The 17,516-nt window shown below is 43.1% G+C and overlaps 1 protein-coding gene across 2 annotated transcripts in view; it reads left to right on the forward strand.

The window, feature by feature from the left end:
- The window catches only part of BCAT1 (branched chain amino acid transaminase 1), a 329,634-nt gene extending 314,982 nt beyond the window's left edge, over nt 1-14,652 (forward strand). For both annotated transcript variants that reach the window (XM_086920336.1, XM_086920331.1), the window contains exons 9-11: nt 2,631-2,771; nt 9,523-9,597; nt 11,106-14,652. In XM_086920336.1, coding sequence (XP_086776462.1) covers nt 2,631-2,771; nt 9,523-9,597; nt 11,106-11,147 — 258 coding nt within the window. In that variant the 3' untranslated portion in view covers nt 11,148-14,652. The remainder of the gene's footprint in view (nt 1-2,630; nt 2,772-9,522; nt 9,598-11,105) is intronic.
- The last annotated feature ends 2,864 nt before the right edge of the window (nt 14,653-17,516 follow it).

Below are 17,516 nucleotides of genomic sequence, written 5' to 3' on the forward strand. Positions count from 1 at the left end.
CAGTAGTAGGCTCCAACACTGATTTCAAGGCAAATGCAGTGCTACCAGTACATTTTGTGCGTACTATCTGTGCAGTAATAGGATACAACACTGATTTCAAGGCAAATGCAGTGCTGACAGTGAATTATGTGCTTAATATCTGTGCAGTAATATGATACAACACTGATTTCAAGGCAAATGCAGTGCTGCCAGTGAATTATGTGCTTGCTATCTCTGCAGTAATAGGATACAACACTGATTTCAAGGCAAATGCAGTGCTGCCAGTGAATTCTGTGCTTGCGATCTGTGCAGTAATAGGATACAAAACTGATTTCAAGGCAAATGCAGTGCTCCCAATGAAATCTGTGCTGACTACCTCTGCAGTAATAGGCTCCAACGCTGATTTCAAGGCCAATGAAGTGCTGCCAGTGAATTCTGTGCTGACTATCTCTGCAGTAATATGCTACAACGCTGCTTCCCCTATACTAACTGCCTCGGCACATACAATTACTCCAAGGAGACGCAGGTGATTCAGCAGGATGGCATCACCTTAGAAGGAGCTGGTCACAGGTTCTTAGCTTCTGAATATTCTTGTAAGCAGCCCCAGCAGTCGCTCTCCTGCACTGTTCAACATTTCGAGCGAAGCACATCAGTACTTGACTCTCATAGTTTGTCAAGTTAATGCTCCCCTGTCCTCAAGTTCCTCATACCTTTTCCCATCTGTCTTCAACATAAACGTCTCCCAGAATTAGAGCGCATATTAACATTTGAATGGCATCTCCCTTCTGGGGTTGCAGCAGAGTTCATTATTCCTCCTCTTCTACTGTCCTCCAGAGAGTCTTTCAGACTCAGAGAAAGAAGTAGAAAGATGTTATTATGTCTGCAAAATTTACTATCGAAACATTTGCTTGGCCTGAATCAAACTTATTTCAGAGCAATAACATCCAGATAACATATATTTTTTATGGAATGTTATGACCAGTCTTCCCTGACTGCTCCAGTCCTAAATGGACATGGCAGAATGTTAGCCCTTCAAGAACTGTAACACTCATGTAACCCTATAGATCTCACATTTTCTTTCCTTAATTAAAGTACAAATAAGACCGTTTTCCATCTTGTTTCGATGATAAAGAGCTCCATCATTGTCACCAGAGCTCAAAGTAATAAGCCGAGACAGCTAATCCATTAGGAGATTCTTCCTCGCCCAGGCAAATCCTTCCATGTTTATTCAAACCACCGAAATACCTTCAGTACGAAGACACTAGCAAGCACCCATAATTGAAGCATCAACCAATAAGGCAATATTAGATTTTATTCCATACACATATCCTCTCTTGCTTCCTGAAAAAACTGTATAAGGCAAGCACTACCACAATACATTCCCAGGATTACACCATGTACATTTTTAACAAATGCGACGCTCCAAGTTCTTGTAACTGCTTCACTCATGTCTTTTGTTTAAAAATTCACAAACATTTGTGTGATTATTATGTCATCTAACCAGAATTCATCTCAATTATAAACTCAAATTTATTGGTATACGCAGAAAGCAGTTATCTTATTCATGCCTTAAAAACATGTAATCCCCACAGTAGTGTTCAACTGCCCTTACTGGTTCAGTATTTTGTTCAATAGGGTATAAACAATTTAAACCAGCTGAAAGGGACTACCAAGCCTCTAATTCCGCTTTGAAAAGAAATCTGGCCTCAGACGGAGGACCGTAACCCCCTGAAAGAGGACTGGCCAGCAAAAAGGTGAATTAACAGGAAAGGGAAGATTATCTTGAACGAGAGAAGTTAAGTCCCTCAACTCCCCATGTCCTGCCTACTGTCGGAGCCCATCTTTAACCTGAATTACTCAAGAGTGTACAAAAACAGCCTAGAAGTAAATAACTTTGTAGATTTATTTCACCGATAATTACACTCCTTTGTCATAGCATGGAAAAGTAACTCAGACCCTGCCAGAGCCCTCCTTCTTCAAGAGAAAAGGTTGGCATCTTCCATCTGAAAGAAAACAAGAAACTAGTTATAACTTTACATTTTGAATAAGGAATACATTGGATGACAAGAAATATTTCTGATGATTGAAACCCTGAAATTGCAATCGGGATGAAGTAGCTACCCTTGCCACTAGAGAGATTGAGGTTTGCACAAGGATCTGAATTTCGAGCTGTGCAATAGTTATTGCAAACCCTCTGTTTTCCCAGACAGATTTCATAAAATCAAACCTGCTGAAATTTGTTGGGGAAAAAGACCTGGAAAAAAGGGCAAAGCATGTGAAATTTGGTGCTGTAAACTCTGATTCTCTGTGCTAAGTTTAAAGACCAAGTGAAACAATTGTGATACGATTTATGTACTACACCTGATAAATAACTCAGTTTTGGTAAAGGCAATTACTGGGTGTGGTAAATGTTTCACCCTTATCCACCCTACTGCAGTCAGCACATAATAAGATAAACGCAAAATGTTTGCACCTGAAACTTACTGCCTCCTCCAAGCCATCAATCTGCTCCATATAAACTTCTTGTTGTCTCTCTCACTTACATACATGTTTGTAAACTGGATCCTCTAGGAACCAAGATCCGTCTGTAAAAAACTGCAGAAAGACTGTTGTACAACCAGTCTTACACTTTTCCTTTCTTTTTTGTGCAGGGTGAATTTAAAGTGTCAGAGCGCTACCTTACAATGAGTGATCTGCTAACTGCTTTGAAGGAAAAACGTGTGAAAGAAATGTTTGGCTCGGGAACAGCCTGTGTGGTGTGTCCAGTTTCTAAAATTCTATACAAAGATGAGGTAAGATAACCACAGTGGGGTTGATTTAATTGGCAATACCTTTCCTGTCTGATCATAGAGATCTCCCATCATTTGTAACCCTGTCAAAGCCTAGTGAATTTGAGGCTGAGTTCCTCTTCACAAATTCTATACTATTCACCTCAACATCTGCATGTGTTGTGGTACCGTCTCTTCATTTGGAACCTGCTACTTTGGCCTTGTCGCTTAAGATGTCACTAGAGTCCCTTAATCACCCATTACTCATCCTCTCTCATAATCACACTTCAGTCAGTAGTTTTGAAAAAAAATTTTAGGGGCATAGACAGTGTCTTTCCCTGGGTATATGAGAGAGCATCACACACGAACACAGACCCAAACAACAAAATCAAGACCAACGTAACAGCTACACTACAAAATAACACAACTCAAGACATTGTAATAAACCCAACTACACAACAATAAAACAGCTCAATAGCAGCGCAACCGCACAGGACAGTATGACACAAAAACACACTAGACTAACATCACAACATAAGACGGGCAACACAATACAGTAAGATAGCAGAATAGCACACCACACATCATAACGTCACAACACAGCAACACCACACCACAATATCCTAATGAGGTACAAACCAACAAAACAATACAACATAGTCTTACAACATAACAGAAGAAAAACAACACAAGTGAAAAACAAAACAAATTGGCAAAAATAAGCTTACTCCCCATGTGAACACCGCAAACCAAAATATCACACCACAGCACAGTAACCAGTCAGTTTAAGACCACAATACATCAACAGTAAAACCTCAAGATACATCAACAAAAGCAGAAAAACAAATTCTATCCACAGCACGTTCCCTTCCAGCACCCTCTGAACTGTGTTAATTGAACACATACTTTCTATACTCGATAACACTGTAAGCGGTGTTAGAATATTGTCATGGTACAATGTGCAAAATGGAGTTTTATTTATGAAATATAGACGGCTGTTTTCAAGAACAGAGTGTATGTCCAAGGAACCCCTTAACCCCTCCTGTGCTCATGAGGAGCTCAGCCCGTCATGAGCCACGGCGCTCCGATGCTCATGACGAGCTGAGCTCGTCATGACGCGCCCGTTAAATGGAACACTCGCATGCTGGGCTGATGCCCCTGCTGTGCTGAGCGTTCCATTGGAACGGGCGTGGTCATGACGAGCTCAGCTCGTCATGAGCACAGGAGCGCCGTGGCTCATGACGAGCTGTGCTCGTCATGAGCACCGGGGTGCTGTGCGCGCCCCCAGCACAGCAGGGGCATCCTACCAGCAATGAAGGGGTTAAGATGTTACCATGTTCATATAGCCTGCATCCTCTGTGTTAGATTTGGGGTCTCTAGTTGGCAGAGGTAGGTACCTTTGACAAAATTTGGAACCCTTGCATTTAGTCAGGGTAAGGGGGTACACTCCTAAAATAACCCCTGCTCACCCCCTTGGTAGCTTGGCACAAGCAGACAGGCTTATCTGAGAGGCAGTGTGGAAAGCATTTGTGAACACATACAGTAACCCAGTGACAACACTACAGATGGACACCACACAAGTGTATTTTTATATAGCCTTAACACAAGACCACAAATGACAAAATTCCACAAGTCTGTACTTTAAAAATGGTAGAAATTGCTTAGTTCTCTTCAGAGGCAACACTTTAAGTTCAATGTACCTTTGGATGCGTAACACTATACAACAAAAGTGTTGCAGGGAAGGTGATGCTTTGGTTCCTTACACGCAAGAACGGTGATGCATCGGTTCCCTACTGCTGCGTAGGGGACGGTGATGCGTCTGTTCTTCTCTGCTTTGGTAGGTGATGCGTCGCTTTCTTACTGTGCTTCCGTGGCGGTGCGACCCGCATCACCGTGATGTGATGAAGATCCGGTGCACTGCAACAAAATGGTGTCTTATCTTTGATGCGACAACGATGCGTGCACGCCCGATGGCCGTACGGCGACTCAACGAATCTTCTGAGCCGCGACAGGCCCTGCGACACGCTTCTCCAGAGATGGGACAGCATCTGCTGCAATGGCGACACTCTTCTCCAGTGATGCGAGGCGCTTCGGCGATGCGATGCGGCAGCAGCGACACCCTTCTCCAGGGATGCGACGACAGCTGCTGGGGCGGCCATATGCTTCTCCGGCGATGCGAGGTGCTTCTGTGAGGCGATGCAGCAGTGGCGACACCCTTCTTAAGTGATGCGACGGCTGCGACGGCGTCACTCTTCTTCTTCGTGAGTCGCACTTCCTGCTCCTTGCGACACGCAGTCCCTCAGAAAGCCCACCACAACAGCAGGCACTTCAAAAGAACTCAGGGGAGCTGGTTGGGGACATCTGTTATCCCCGAGACTTCAGCAGGAGGCAAGCTCTGTCTTCAAGCCCTTGGAGATCCTTTACAAGTTGATGAAAGTAGCACAAAGTTCCTTTCTCCTTTCCCTGGTAGTCAGGCAACCACTGTAGGCCAATCCCCGCAAACAGCACTAAGCTTTGGGATAGTCTCCTCCTTCAGTTTCTCTCTGCTTCCTCTCCTCAGCAAAGGTTCTTCTTGTTCCCCAAAAGTGATCTAGAGTTCTGGGGTCTGGGTCCCCTCTTTTATACACCAAAATATTTTCTCTTTGAAGGCAGAGAGTGCCTGTGCCTTGTTCAAACCAGTTCTGTGCAGTCCTGGAGCACTTTGTTTACAGGACTCCTTCTTTCCTTTGACAGTGTAGGCCAGGGACATCCGACGCACCACAGGAGGTGGCGCCAACATTGTGGAAGGCAGGCACAGCCCTATTCACGTCCTAGGTGCTCCCCTCCCAGTACTCTACATTCAGATGGGTCTATTCAGCCCTGTGCTGACTTACCCTGTCTCTTGGAATCCCACAGCCCCTGTCACTCAAGCTCCAAACAAGGAATACACAACCTAGCAGAGGCAGGCTTGGATAGTTAGGCAAGAAAATACCTACTTTCTAAAAGTGGTATTTTCGAACACAGAATGTTAAAACCAACTTCACTAAAAGATGTATTTTATCATTCAGGCATACCAAACTTGAATTTCTTCCTAGTTCCCTGAGTCAGTTAGGATTATAAATGTTATAATCAAACTGCCCATTCCGGCCCATGGGGAACAGGTAGCCTTGCAATAGTGAAAAACAAAAATGGCTGTAATTCACTATTTGGACATGCCACACACATCAGGGCATGTCCTACCTTTTACCTACAATGCACCCTGCACTTGGGCCTAACATAGGGGTGACTCATATGCAGAAAAAGGAAGGTTTAGGGACTTGCAAGTGTGTGCACTTGCCCAGTCAACATGGCAGTACCAGACTGCACACAGGCTCTGCGATGGCAGACATGAGACATACTTTACAGGCTGCTTCTGTGGGTGGCACAACCAGTGCTGCAAGCCTACCAGCAGCATTTGATTTACAAGCCCTGGGCACACTCAGTGCACTGTACTAGGGTCTGACAAGTAAAGCAAACCAGCCAATCATGGAGTCACTAATCCATACATCAATTTACCATAGGGAGCACTTGCACTGTGACACTAAATAGCAGTGGCACAGTGCCCAAAGCAGCTATAACCCTCGAAAACACAGGGAGGCAACAGCAAATATTGGAAGGGACATCCACACAAATGGGAACAGCACCGACACCCACCGACCGTGCACGCAACCTAGGATTCATCCTCAACTCCTCCCTCTCCATGTCTAAACAGGTCAACGCGGTCTCCTCCTCCTGCTACAACACCCTCCGCCTGCTCCGCAGGATCTACAAGTGGATCCCGGCCAAAACAAGAAGAATGGTGACACGGGCCCTAGTCAGCAGCAGACTGGACTACGGCAACACACTCTTCGCAGGAATCCCAGCCAAACACCTACGACGACTACAACGCATTCAAAACGCCTCCGCCCGACTGATCGTCAATGTCCTCCACCGCAGCCACATCACCCACCACCTGAGAGACCTACACTGGCTCCCCGTCGACAAGAGGATCACCTTCAAGCTCCTCACCCATGTGCACAAAGCACACCACAACGCCGGACCAGCCTACCTGAACAGCAGACTCAGCTTCTACACCCCCACCCGCCAGCTTCGCTCCGCCAGCCTCGCTGCTGTTCCCCGCATCCAACAAACACACTCCGGTGGCAGATCCTTCTCCTACCTCGCCGCCAAGACCTGGAACACCCTCCCTACCCACCTACGGCAGACCCAAGACCTACTCGCCTTCAGAAGACTTCTTCGAGCAGTAGCGGCACCCCCTCCCCTCAGCGCCTTGAGACCCTCACGGGTAAGTAGCGCGCTTTACAAGTACTCTGACTGATTGATTGCCAGGTCTAACACTGTGGCTCCAGGCTGTATAAACAGTGTGACCTCTCTCTGGGTCCATAGAAATACATAGTGTATGTCTGCAGTCCATTTGTTATATTACCCACTGGCAGTCGCCAGGTCTGGTGGCTCTGCGGACAAATTCTTTGTTCAGTTGGTATCCTATTCACAAATAGTATTCATAATATCTCAAACATTCCCTTTTCAGTAAAATGAATGTCAAGTGTTTATAAAAAAAATGAAAAGCAATACATAAAAAAATGGCTGAATGAATACACCAAATTTGGCAGAAAGCCAGATCAACACTATGAAAGCATTCTTTTTGTGATTTAGTGTAAAGCAGTTCAGTATTTTGTGATAAATCAAGGTTCCAAACTCTTTATATTTCAGGCTGTGGAGGATCCGTGGCAAAGACAGATCAAAAAACGAAGACTTATTGGCTGCTGCCAACATCAGCAAATATGTTGAAGCAGCCATTTTGGTACTCAGGGACTATGTCCTGTGTCCTGAAAAAATAATTTAAAAAACATAAAGGGGTCAAGGTGCAGATTCTGTAATCTTCTTGGCCTTGTTGGGGGGGCGCGGGGTTCCAGAAGGACACCCTCCTCCACCCAGGATTAAAACCTTTTTTTAATATTACCACTGATTGGCTGTAATTTTTTTAAAAATATAGAGCGGACTTCTGCCTTTTTCTATTTTAATCCTCTTGGGGGACATCAAGCCCCAGCAGGTCAGCACACATACATTATATAGGGCAGAGGGGCTTGCAACCCCCCCACCCGATCCAGTAAATGGCCCTGGGACTTATCCCCCATACTATGAAGGGATTTTTTACATTAAATATGGGGGGGTTGCGACTCCCTCCCTTCCCCCAGACATTTCCTGGCCTGGGCACACCATCTTTTTGGCCAGATGTGAGCCAGTGTCCTGAAGACCACATACCGCACATTACTGTCTTGTTCTTTGCCCAGAAGAGTGGGAGCAAAACGATACGACTGGTACCTGCCGGCACCTAGGAAGGGTACTGGCAGGAGAGGGCGTAGCCTCCAATGTTCAAGAATGTTGTGGGTGCCCAGGGAGGGACAGTGGCACCCACTTCCAAAAATTAAATAAACCATGTAATATAAAGACACGTGCAGTTTGGGAGTGCGCTCTGTGCACTACCATTTCTTTTTCCCTGAGAGTAGGCTGACAGTGCCATGGGTAGGAGTCGAACACCCAAGTTTAAAAAATGAAAATGTTGTGGCTTCAGTGTTTTGCTGTTGAAGCAGTGAGGCTGCTCATTAATATTCACTGCTCCCTCCCAGGAGAACCCCATAATGCTCTGCATGAACTTGTTCCGATATGTTAGTTTTCGTTTTGTCCCAAGGAGTGGCAGGGATCCCGCTAACAATTTAAAAATGTTTTTGGGGGGGCTGTAAGTAGAACAGCAGCCCCCTACGAAGGTTAAAAAACCACACTGTGAGTGTCCTGGTTCATTGAATCCATGACCCCAAGAGAGCTTACCATTTTTTTAAAGCACTATGAAGTGGAGCTGTATGCTCTTCAGCTGGAGTGTCTAGACTCCTTGTGGTTGTGTCTGTGGCTGCATTTTCTGGTCTGAATAGTATTAAAGAAAATCTCAAACACGTTAATGGTTTTTAATAAAAATGCTTGGTTTTAATTGACATTTCTTTATATTGTTACTTTACAAAAAATAACAAAAAAATTCGCTGAATAAAACAAAGGTTAAAGTGACATTACAGTTACGTCTGGTAATAAAATCACATTTTACATGAAAATAGTGATGTTAGAGTTGAGTGAAAATGTCAGGTTTTAAATTCTAAGGCACTGCTTATTACCTCACATGTTACATCAGTCATGACATGTTTTATGACATAATTGATAACGTCACTCATGACATCTAAAATGACATGATTTATAACGAATGAAGTAAGGCTGTATTATTCTGATGTTTCCCTTACATGTTGTGGTTTTGCAACAAGGGTGTAATAGTTTGCAGAAGGTGCTGGCATCCAGATGAGGGTCAATGCCCGGCTTTTACCTTCTGTCGGAGGAGTTCTATACATCTACAAGTGAAAAGAGGATCACCCATACTTCCGCTCTGCATGTAGTCCTCTCCATCAGGCTCCTGGTCATCACTTACACTAAGACACAAGCAATCAGGTCCATTTAATACATAGATACGACCATCTGAAATCTGGTCCATCAATGATATTAGGGTGCATAAAGAAGACACTTCTTTTGTCTCCACTGGAAAGCTGTTCTTAATGACCTTTGATTGGGCAGTGTGACCTTCAGTTTGTTTTTGCACAGCATGAAACTGGATGCAATGGCCTCCCACCTTCCTCCACTGACTTGATAAGATCTCGAAGCATATTTAGTAAACAATAGCCTTGTACACCTCTAATTACTGTTTTACCTCTTTCTCCAGGATTTGTGTATCCCAACCATGGAAAATGGACCTAAGATAGCATCCCGGTGTCTAAAAGAGCTCAGTGATATTCAGGTAAAGATATTTTTTTTAATTAATATAAAGGCAATTTTGAGAGTTGTTGTTAGCCATGAAGCGGTGAGACATTTGGTGAAATTTTAATGTCTTATCTTTTCCTTATGTCACTGTCTATGTGCTGTATTGCACTTGGCAGCCATTATTAATGCATATCCATTAAATGCAGGCAGACCACAGCCAGGACATACTGCTTTGTGTCTGGTCTCCATTTAATAATTTGCAGGAGTGGTTTGGGTCATCGGTGACGTAGTCTAGGGTTAATTATGCATCTGCATGTCACTATCTACCTCAGAACATTCACTGAATTGCTTCCCGAATTCAAACCTTACAGAGAATTAATACAGCTGAATATGTCCGTGAATCTTTTTTTATGGACACATTCTTTTCGAGCTTTAAAGGGTGTGCACAAAAAATAAACCTTATTGGAAGTGCCTCAAAATACTCAATAGACCTTATTGGAGACATCTTGAAATCTTTGTGTGTGCATTTATGGCACAAGCAAACTCAAATATTTACACGTTTGGGTTCTCAGACTCTGGGTTTCTTCCATGTGACCTGAGGGTGACTGTTCCTACTAATGCGTATGTAAGCAGTAATACAACAGAGCTGATGCTCTGCCAAGTGCTGGCCACTCCTTCCCTGATCACAGGGATTGGGCATTCCCTTTAATGGAGGCAAATAATTGCCGCATAGCGTTTGGCTGTAGGCTCATCATGCAGGTGTGGTTTCAGTCAAGCCTGCAAATATTGCTTCTTAATTCCTTTGCCCCAAGGCTATCATTATTAATCTATAACTTTAGCTTGATGCAATTGGACTATGCAAACACCCTCAAGCATCTCGCTTTCTCTCTCTCTCTCTCTGCCTCTCCCCGCCTCTCTCTCGCTATCAGGAGCAGGTTATCTCTATTCCATGCTGGAGAGCCCTGCTTGAATATGTGAAAGATGAATATGTGAAGAATAGTATTTCTGTCTTGTCTGTGTTGCATTTAAGTTGATGGGAGGTCAGCCACTGCTGTTAGGCAGGATATTTTGGATTCTCATGGGAACTCCTCTTTCCGGCCCTTCAGCTCAATTTAAAGTGAAGGGTCTGATGTGTATTTTTTCTCTTCAGAACTTCCAGGAAAAGCCTGGCAGACCCAAACAGAAAAAAAGAATAACCCCAACGCCCTTGAAAATAAGATCTCAGCATGTCAGGGTCAGTTTTTTGTTTTACAAAAACAAACTCACTTTCAAGGCCTTCAGTGGAGCAGCTGCCACCGGCTCCTCTGATGGTACAAACTCCCCCCTGAGCAGGCAGGGATTTCTAAATATGCTAGACAGTAGCCTGCTGAGGCAGTGGCGGTTATTACTGCAGGTCCCGGTTGACGTCGGTCTGCCTGACAAAATAGGGGCCTTACACTTGTCGAGGGAGGAGTAAATCTGCATCTAGAGTCGGAACGGGGGAGGAGCACTGGAGGTCTGTAGGCACCAGTGGACTGCCTAACTGTTTTCTTGTTTGTGTTTCAGTATGGAAGGCAGCAGAGTGACTGGGCCGTCTTGGTGTCCTGAAGAGCAGGAGCAGAATCTACAATCAAATCTTTCAAACTCCGCGGAATGCTAGATTATAATTGTGACGAGGAAGGGTGGGGTGTGGTTAGATCTGTTCTTCGTATATCCGTCTCTCTTTTTTGTATTTGTGACGTTAGTAGAAAGGATGTGAACATATTTACCAGCTTATCTTGCAATACTATTTTTAGGACCCAGGCTCCTTTTCAAGTAGATTAATGTCTGCAATTCAGAGTCGGACTGTGCTGCCGATTCTCCGCATGCCTCTCTCTCCTCGGACGTGCATCAACACAATAAAATGCATGTAACCTCGATCCACCTTCAGGAATAGAGAGAATCTGCAGCCATCAGCAGTGACCCCTGAACTGTGCACCTTGAAGTATGCGATGTGGGTAGTGGGTTTCAGGGACTCTTTATTGTAGATTTGTGAAATCAGATTTTCTAGCCATGTGCCAGCTGTTAACTTTTTGATAACATCCGGGTGTTTGAACTGTGGTGTGCGTTTCCTGTTTTTCACTCCATTCTGTGCGTTCCTGCATTTCTGTTCGCAGGTTGTGAGACGACTTGCTATGGTATGTACTTCCAGAGGTGCCAAAAACGCACTACTGCACAGCTCTGCAGACCACAGTATCTCTCAGGCTGGAAAGTGTCTCTTAGTGGTAGGCGCAGTTTGACATTTGGTACCATAGTCTTAAGAACATTTATGTGGGAGAAGGTTTTAAAAAACAATGTCTGAAACAGCATCCGCGCACATGTCCACTTGCTTTCCCTGGTGCTTACCAAACACACTCCAGTGCGCATCCATTTGTTAGTTTAACAATACACACATTTCAAAATGAAGGACCTTTACTGTTTTGACACTATGTCGTATGACGCAGTAAGGTTACTTAAGTTGTTCTTTCCTTTTTCTCGGGGAGAAGATATCTTTTTGTGTTTTATCTTGCAATATATCAGGGTATTCTGTAAAAACGTTTATAATTTGATTTGTTGTTGGGATAAAGTTAGCATTTTTTGTTCGATGTGCATTTCATTTCTTCAAAATGTGGGAACAACAGTGTTTTTAAAAGCCAAGCTGTTTTCCAGGCTGGGTTTTATAACCAAATGAACACATATCCATGGGTGGTGTAAAGCTTTTATGCGTCCCAGTTGCCCAGGAGTCTGGATGTTTGTTTTTAACAGCAGTCTGATTTGTTTTTCTTCTTTCAATATCGCTTGTTTTTCTGTCCCTAATTTCTTGATTTCTATCCACGAATGCGTAGGTTAAATAAAACGCGTTGTTCATTTACAGGCATCATCAGCATAGAAATCTCCATGCATGCATTGCTTGTCATATCTAAAACAAGCACCCTGTATTTAAATTAAAACACACCCATTCCTTGTGTGTGATGAGCTTGACCAAGGGATGTTAACAGCTGGTTACCAGTTGGTGCGCTTTTGGGATTTGTTGATGGAAGGCGTTCATGTTTTCATTGTTACATGTATTTCCAAGAGAAAATCTACTATCAGAATATTGTGATGCAGACTAAGAAACTCTAAGTGGTGGAAAAAAGGCTACTTCAAGAACATTTCTTTTTCCCGCAGTATTATGTCTCCTTAATTCCCCAGTTCCTCCTCCTTTCTTGCTGCTGACGGCTTATTTGGACTTACATTGATATCTGACTTTCAGAATCTTATAAAATGAGGTAACTATTCCTGGTTGAAGAACCATTATAAATATTGGAGCTGAATGGTTTATTTAAAATATGCAGTATGAGTTGAACGAGTTGCATATGAAAGAAATCACAACATGGTAAAAATGGTTGCATATGTAGAATACATTTTTTTTAGAACTGGATAGTTTCTTACTCTAGGAAATGTAATTGAAATTGTCATATTTTCCACCTTCTTGATACATATTTATCACTCTTTATGTAATCAAACGTGAATAGTGTGTAGTGCAAATTCTATATGCATATAGGTGTTTCTTCTTATCATAGATTTTTAGTTCATATCTATATGTGGTTATTTCAAAAATGATAGGAAGGCACCCTTGGGAGAGACCCTGGACTGGACAGCTCTTAACACTAGACCCGAACTTTGTCGGGCGGGCTGGCTAAGAACGAGGCCAAAAGCTCGGGTATTACTGAGACCTATTGGCTTTGCAGATGCTTGTTTTCATTAGACAGACTGTGATTGGGAAAGTTTAGAAACAATTGTTTTCTGTTCAAATTTTTTAGATTCTACATTAATTGTTAGCTCTATACTGTACAAAGGTTAGTGCACTGTCAAAAGGATTTCATTAATGTGTTTGCATTCATTTTGCGACAGTGAAGATTATCACAACGTATTTTAAGAGGGAAGCTTCATGAACCTTCAATCATCAAAAGTGCTTTGTGGTATGACCTAGGGTTGTGTAGTGTAGGCACACGAGTGCTGGAATCAAGCTACACATTCAGGATATCGATTTAAGATAAATTTGCATATAATTAGTCTAAATGGATATCACCTAAGCAGTCAGGGGTTATCCTGAAAATCTGGCATGGTCATCTCCTTCAGGACCTAAAGCACCCGTGCTCTAAGGCATATATCGGAATAGCTAAGATGCACAGCTGAGGCTACTTGCCAAATGTAAAGTCCAAATGTTTTTTGGCTGTAGGAACTACCGTTGATATTGCCATCGAGAGTAATGTTGTGCTTATTCATTATATTGCACACCTGGTATGTCTCAAACAGGCATTTGGTTTACCCATTGTTTTCAAACGAATCCAAATGAGGTTTATAGAATCTGGATATTAAATTAATGATGATCCGTATGCATTTCTGGAACCACTCACCCCATTTCTCATTACTTTTCACTATTGGTTCAACTCCCGATATATGCAGTTTAATACATCTGTGAGTCCCTTCATCATTCAAAATATTAGAAACCACACTAGTTTGTTTTCCTAGGTCTGTGCTATAATTAAAAGTGTATTTGTAACACATTCACCAAACCCTTAAGTGTACAACATCTATCATTGTGGAGCATAGTCATTATTGTTTTTAAAGTTATGGAATGTAATGAAAAGATTTACGAAATCTCTTCAAGTATTGTTTGGGGCTGATTAGAAGAGACCACTGATTAGGCAATGAAGAACATGTGTTCCTAACTAAATCGTTTTATGACAACCAGTGTATTCTGCTGTGCCAAATCTATGAAGCTCAGGACTTACTTTGTTGTTATTGATGCGAAATCTCATTGCATTGTGTACCTCATTTCAAGTTTTTTACTGCATATATTACATCAGTATGTCAATTCTTAATGTTTCATACAGTAGCTCAGTAATTTAAAAACAAATACGACTTGGTCATGAAGTCATATACATGCTTATCCAAAACAAAAAGTGCTCAGGGTGCATTAAGACGATCAAAAAGTATTATGGCGTTTGATAATGATTTCAATACATATCTGTACTGTTACTGTTAGATGGTCAAATGTGATTTTATTCGTTCTCTTATACAGTTAATAAAACAATAACATCTCTATTACGAATGGTTGTGGCAGAGTTATATTTCTAGTTTTCCAGGATAAGAAAAATAATATATATATTTATCTGTAAACAAATTTACATATATTTGCAGAGATTAGGTATGCACCAGAATTAAAGTTGAGTAAGTAAGGTCACATCATGGGGTTTACAGGAATTAACCAATGATCACATTTGACTGTCAAAAGGAAAAACGTGACCAGTGAATTTAATCTTGCAGGTTTAATTACTAATCAGATAGCATCATTGCAGCAAACCTTGACGGTTTTCCCGTATGGCAGCTACTGACTCTTTCGTGATACACTTAGAGTCAACCCCGAAGGTATTATCTTTAAAGAAATTGAGCAGCCAAACCAGTAACAATTACTATATGGCACACATAGGCACTGCGGCCTATATTTATCAAGGATTTGAGTCGTTCCTCGCAGTGGAATGCTAGGGCGACAAAAAAAACAAATTCGATTGGTCAAGCCTGCAAAGCGACCTTGTGTGGCCCTGAGTGGCTACATAAACCTAGAGTTACGGAAGCCAGCACAAGTCACTGCCTTGATCACTCTGCAGCAAGGAGTGTGCCATGGGTGGTGCGTGGATATATCCCTAAGCATCCACCCATGGATTCTGACACATTCCCAGATTTACCAACACTGGTGGGCCTGGGAATGCGTCAGAATTGTACACTTCTCCACCAGAGACGCAACATAGAGAAAAATATCTTTATTTCTCCTCTTTCTAAGTGTGCTGCATTCTGCAACGTCTGAGTATTGTTTTTGTGCAGCACACAAAACAATCCTGTGCAAGGGTACCTGCGTTTGCCCTAGCAACAGTTTGAGCACCAGCGCAGGCAGAGAGCTGGAATGTTATATATTGCAAATTCCTACTCTCTCCCTTTCACGCATCGCAGCAAGGTGCCTTGCTGTGTTGTGCTGCGTGAAACATTGATAAATACGGGCTTGCATGTGAATGAATGAGTGTAGAGAGAAGGAAAAGAACTTCTATCACAAGTATGTATCCCTAGTGGAAGCCAATGGCCTTCAACCCAACTCAGGTCATTTCTAGTGAGAAGGTGCAGTGTTAAACAGGACACTATACACACATACACTCTCCAAACAAACTTACATATTCGCCAATAATAGCTGCTGACAGGATTATTGCTGTCCTGTGACACTAGCATTAGGCGCATGCTCTAAAAAGACTAGATTGCATATCATAACTATGAGGTGGGCAAGCACTTTTGATAATTTTAATACTGATTTAATAGAGAAGAATGATTACAAAAATAATGCTGTTGCACAACAGCATCCGGATAATCAAGAGTAAAGGTGTTGTTTCTTGTACGAGAAAAAACACATTTGTTTCTGCCTTGGTAATTTTACAGTTCTTTTTTCATATGGCTATTGAAAAAATAACTATATTTACTTGGAAAAAGTACCGAAATGCACATTCAGTTACTTTATGTAGTAGTCTCACCAATAATAGTAATAGAACATAACGTTGAGCGTTTTCTCTGGGTAATGTCACGAACAGCTGCCTTCTGTGCTCTTTAATTTTTCCAGCGCATTGTTTAAAGTCCCCAAGAGGAAGGTGAAATGTACCTCTATCTGAAAATAGACTTCTAACCACTTATAATACCCATAAAACCCTAACATGTGCTATGGCAGAAGGTAGCAGAGAAATGCAAATACCCATGACGCAAACTATCCAGTTCCCTGGGTTGATGATGGAGAATGAGGGAGCAGAGGCCAGTGCTTAATTTGCGCATGTGGTTTCCAGTGCTTGCCACTGACACTTAGGGGCTGATTCGGATGTTGGACGGACTCAGGTCCATCCGACATGGGTCAGGAGCCGTCAGGAGCCGTAACCGACCCACCTGCTGCCATTGGTTACAGCCCTGCAAGTACGATGCGACCGATCCCTGTTCGGTCGCATTCACAATGGAAGCATGCATTCTGACCGTTGTTTAAAGCAGGGGTGCAGTTCATCCCTGCACCCTGTGGCCGGCACCCCAAGGTGCCTGCAACCGGAGGCAGGAATCAACAGAGGGGCACCATAGGTGCCGCCATTTGGCAGCCTTGCATCCATGGGGGCCCCCAGAGACAGTTTCCGACTGCCGTTTTGTGCCGGAAACACCGGCACGAAAAAGCAGTGAAAAGCTGCCATCGTACTCCCTCGGTCGTAAAGAGGTGACCGGGAGAGTACTGAAGGATTTCCGGATTGCAGACGGGCTCTCCGAGCCCGTCGTAAGCCTTCCTGAAATCCGAGTCGGATTCCATTTCGACCGAGCCCATCATAATGGCTCGGTCGGAAAGGAATCCGGCCTGCACATTCTGAAGCGGTTGGAAGGGCTCCAAACATGGTTCGGAGCCCTTACGACCGGAATCGGCCCCTTAATTGCCAGCACTGACATTACTACAGTCTGCCCCATGGTGAAGTTCTACATCTAATTTAGAGAGGAGCCCAACAAAAGTTGTTTATTAATGCAATACACTTAAAAGATTTTTAATACATGCCCCCCAAGCCATTATTTTATGTTGGGCTGGACTAGTCTGATTTGTCATGCTTGTAGGAAGGAGTTTGAGGGCTAGTAGCTGTGTTGGTACTGTCATTGGCAGCGGTGGCAGTTGGAAAGGGTGGCTCAAGTTGCAGTGGCTTTCTGACGATGGCCAGTGCACTTCTTTGATTTTTTTTATTTTTAAATTAAGCACTGCCAGATGCAAAGCTTAAAGTCAGTAGACTGTACCACATAGAACCACATGTAGGAACTCAAACATCCTAAAATACAAATACAATACAAACTGTGAACAAAGCCTGAAATGAATGCACAGATTTTTATTTTATGAGATGTAGTTGCATGCTGCAAAAAAGCTCC

The sequence above is a fragment of the Lissotriton vulgaris genome, chromosome 1_1, assembly GCF_964263255.1.
Source record: "Lissotriton vulgaris chromosome 1_1, aLisVul1.2, whole genome shotgun sequence".
NCBI lineage: Eukaryota > Metazoa > Chordata > Amphibia > Caudata > Salamandridae > Lissotriton > Lissotriton vulgaris.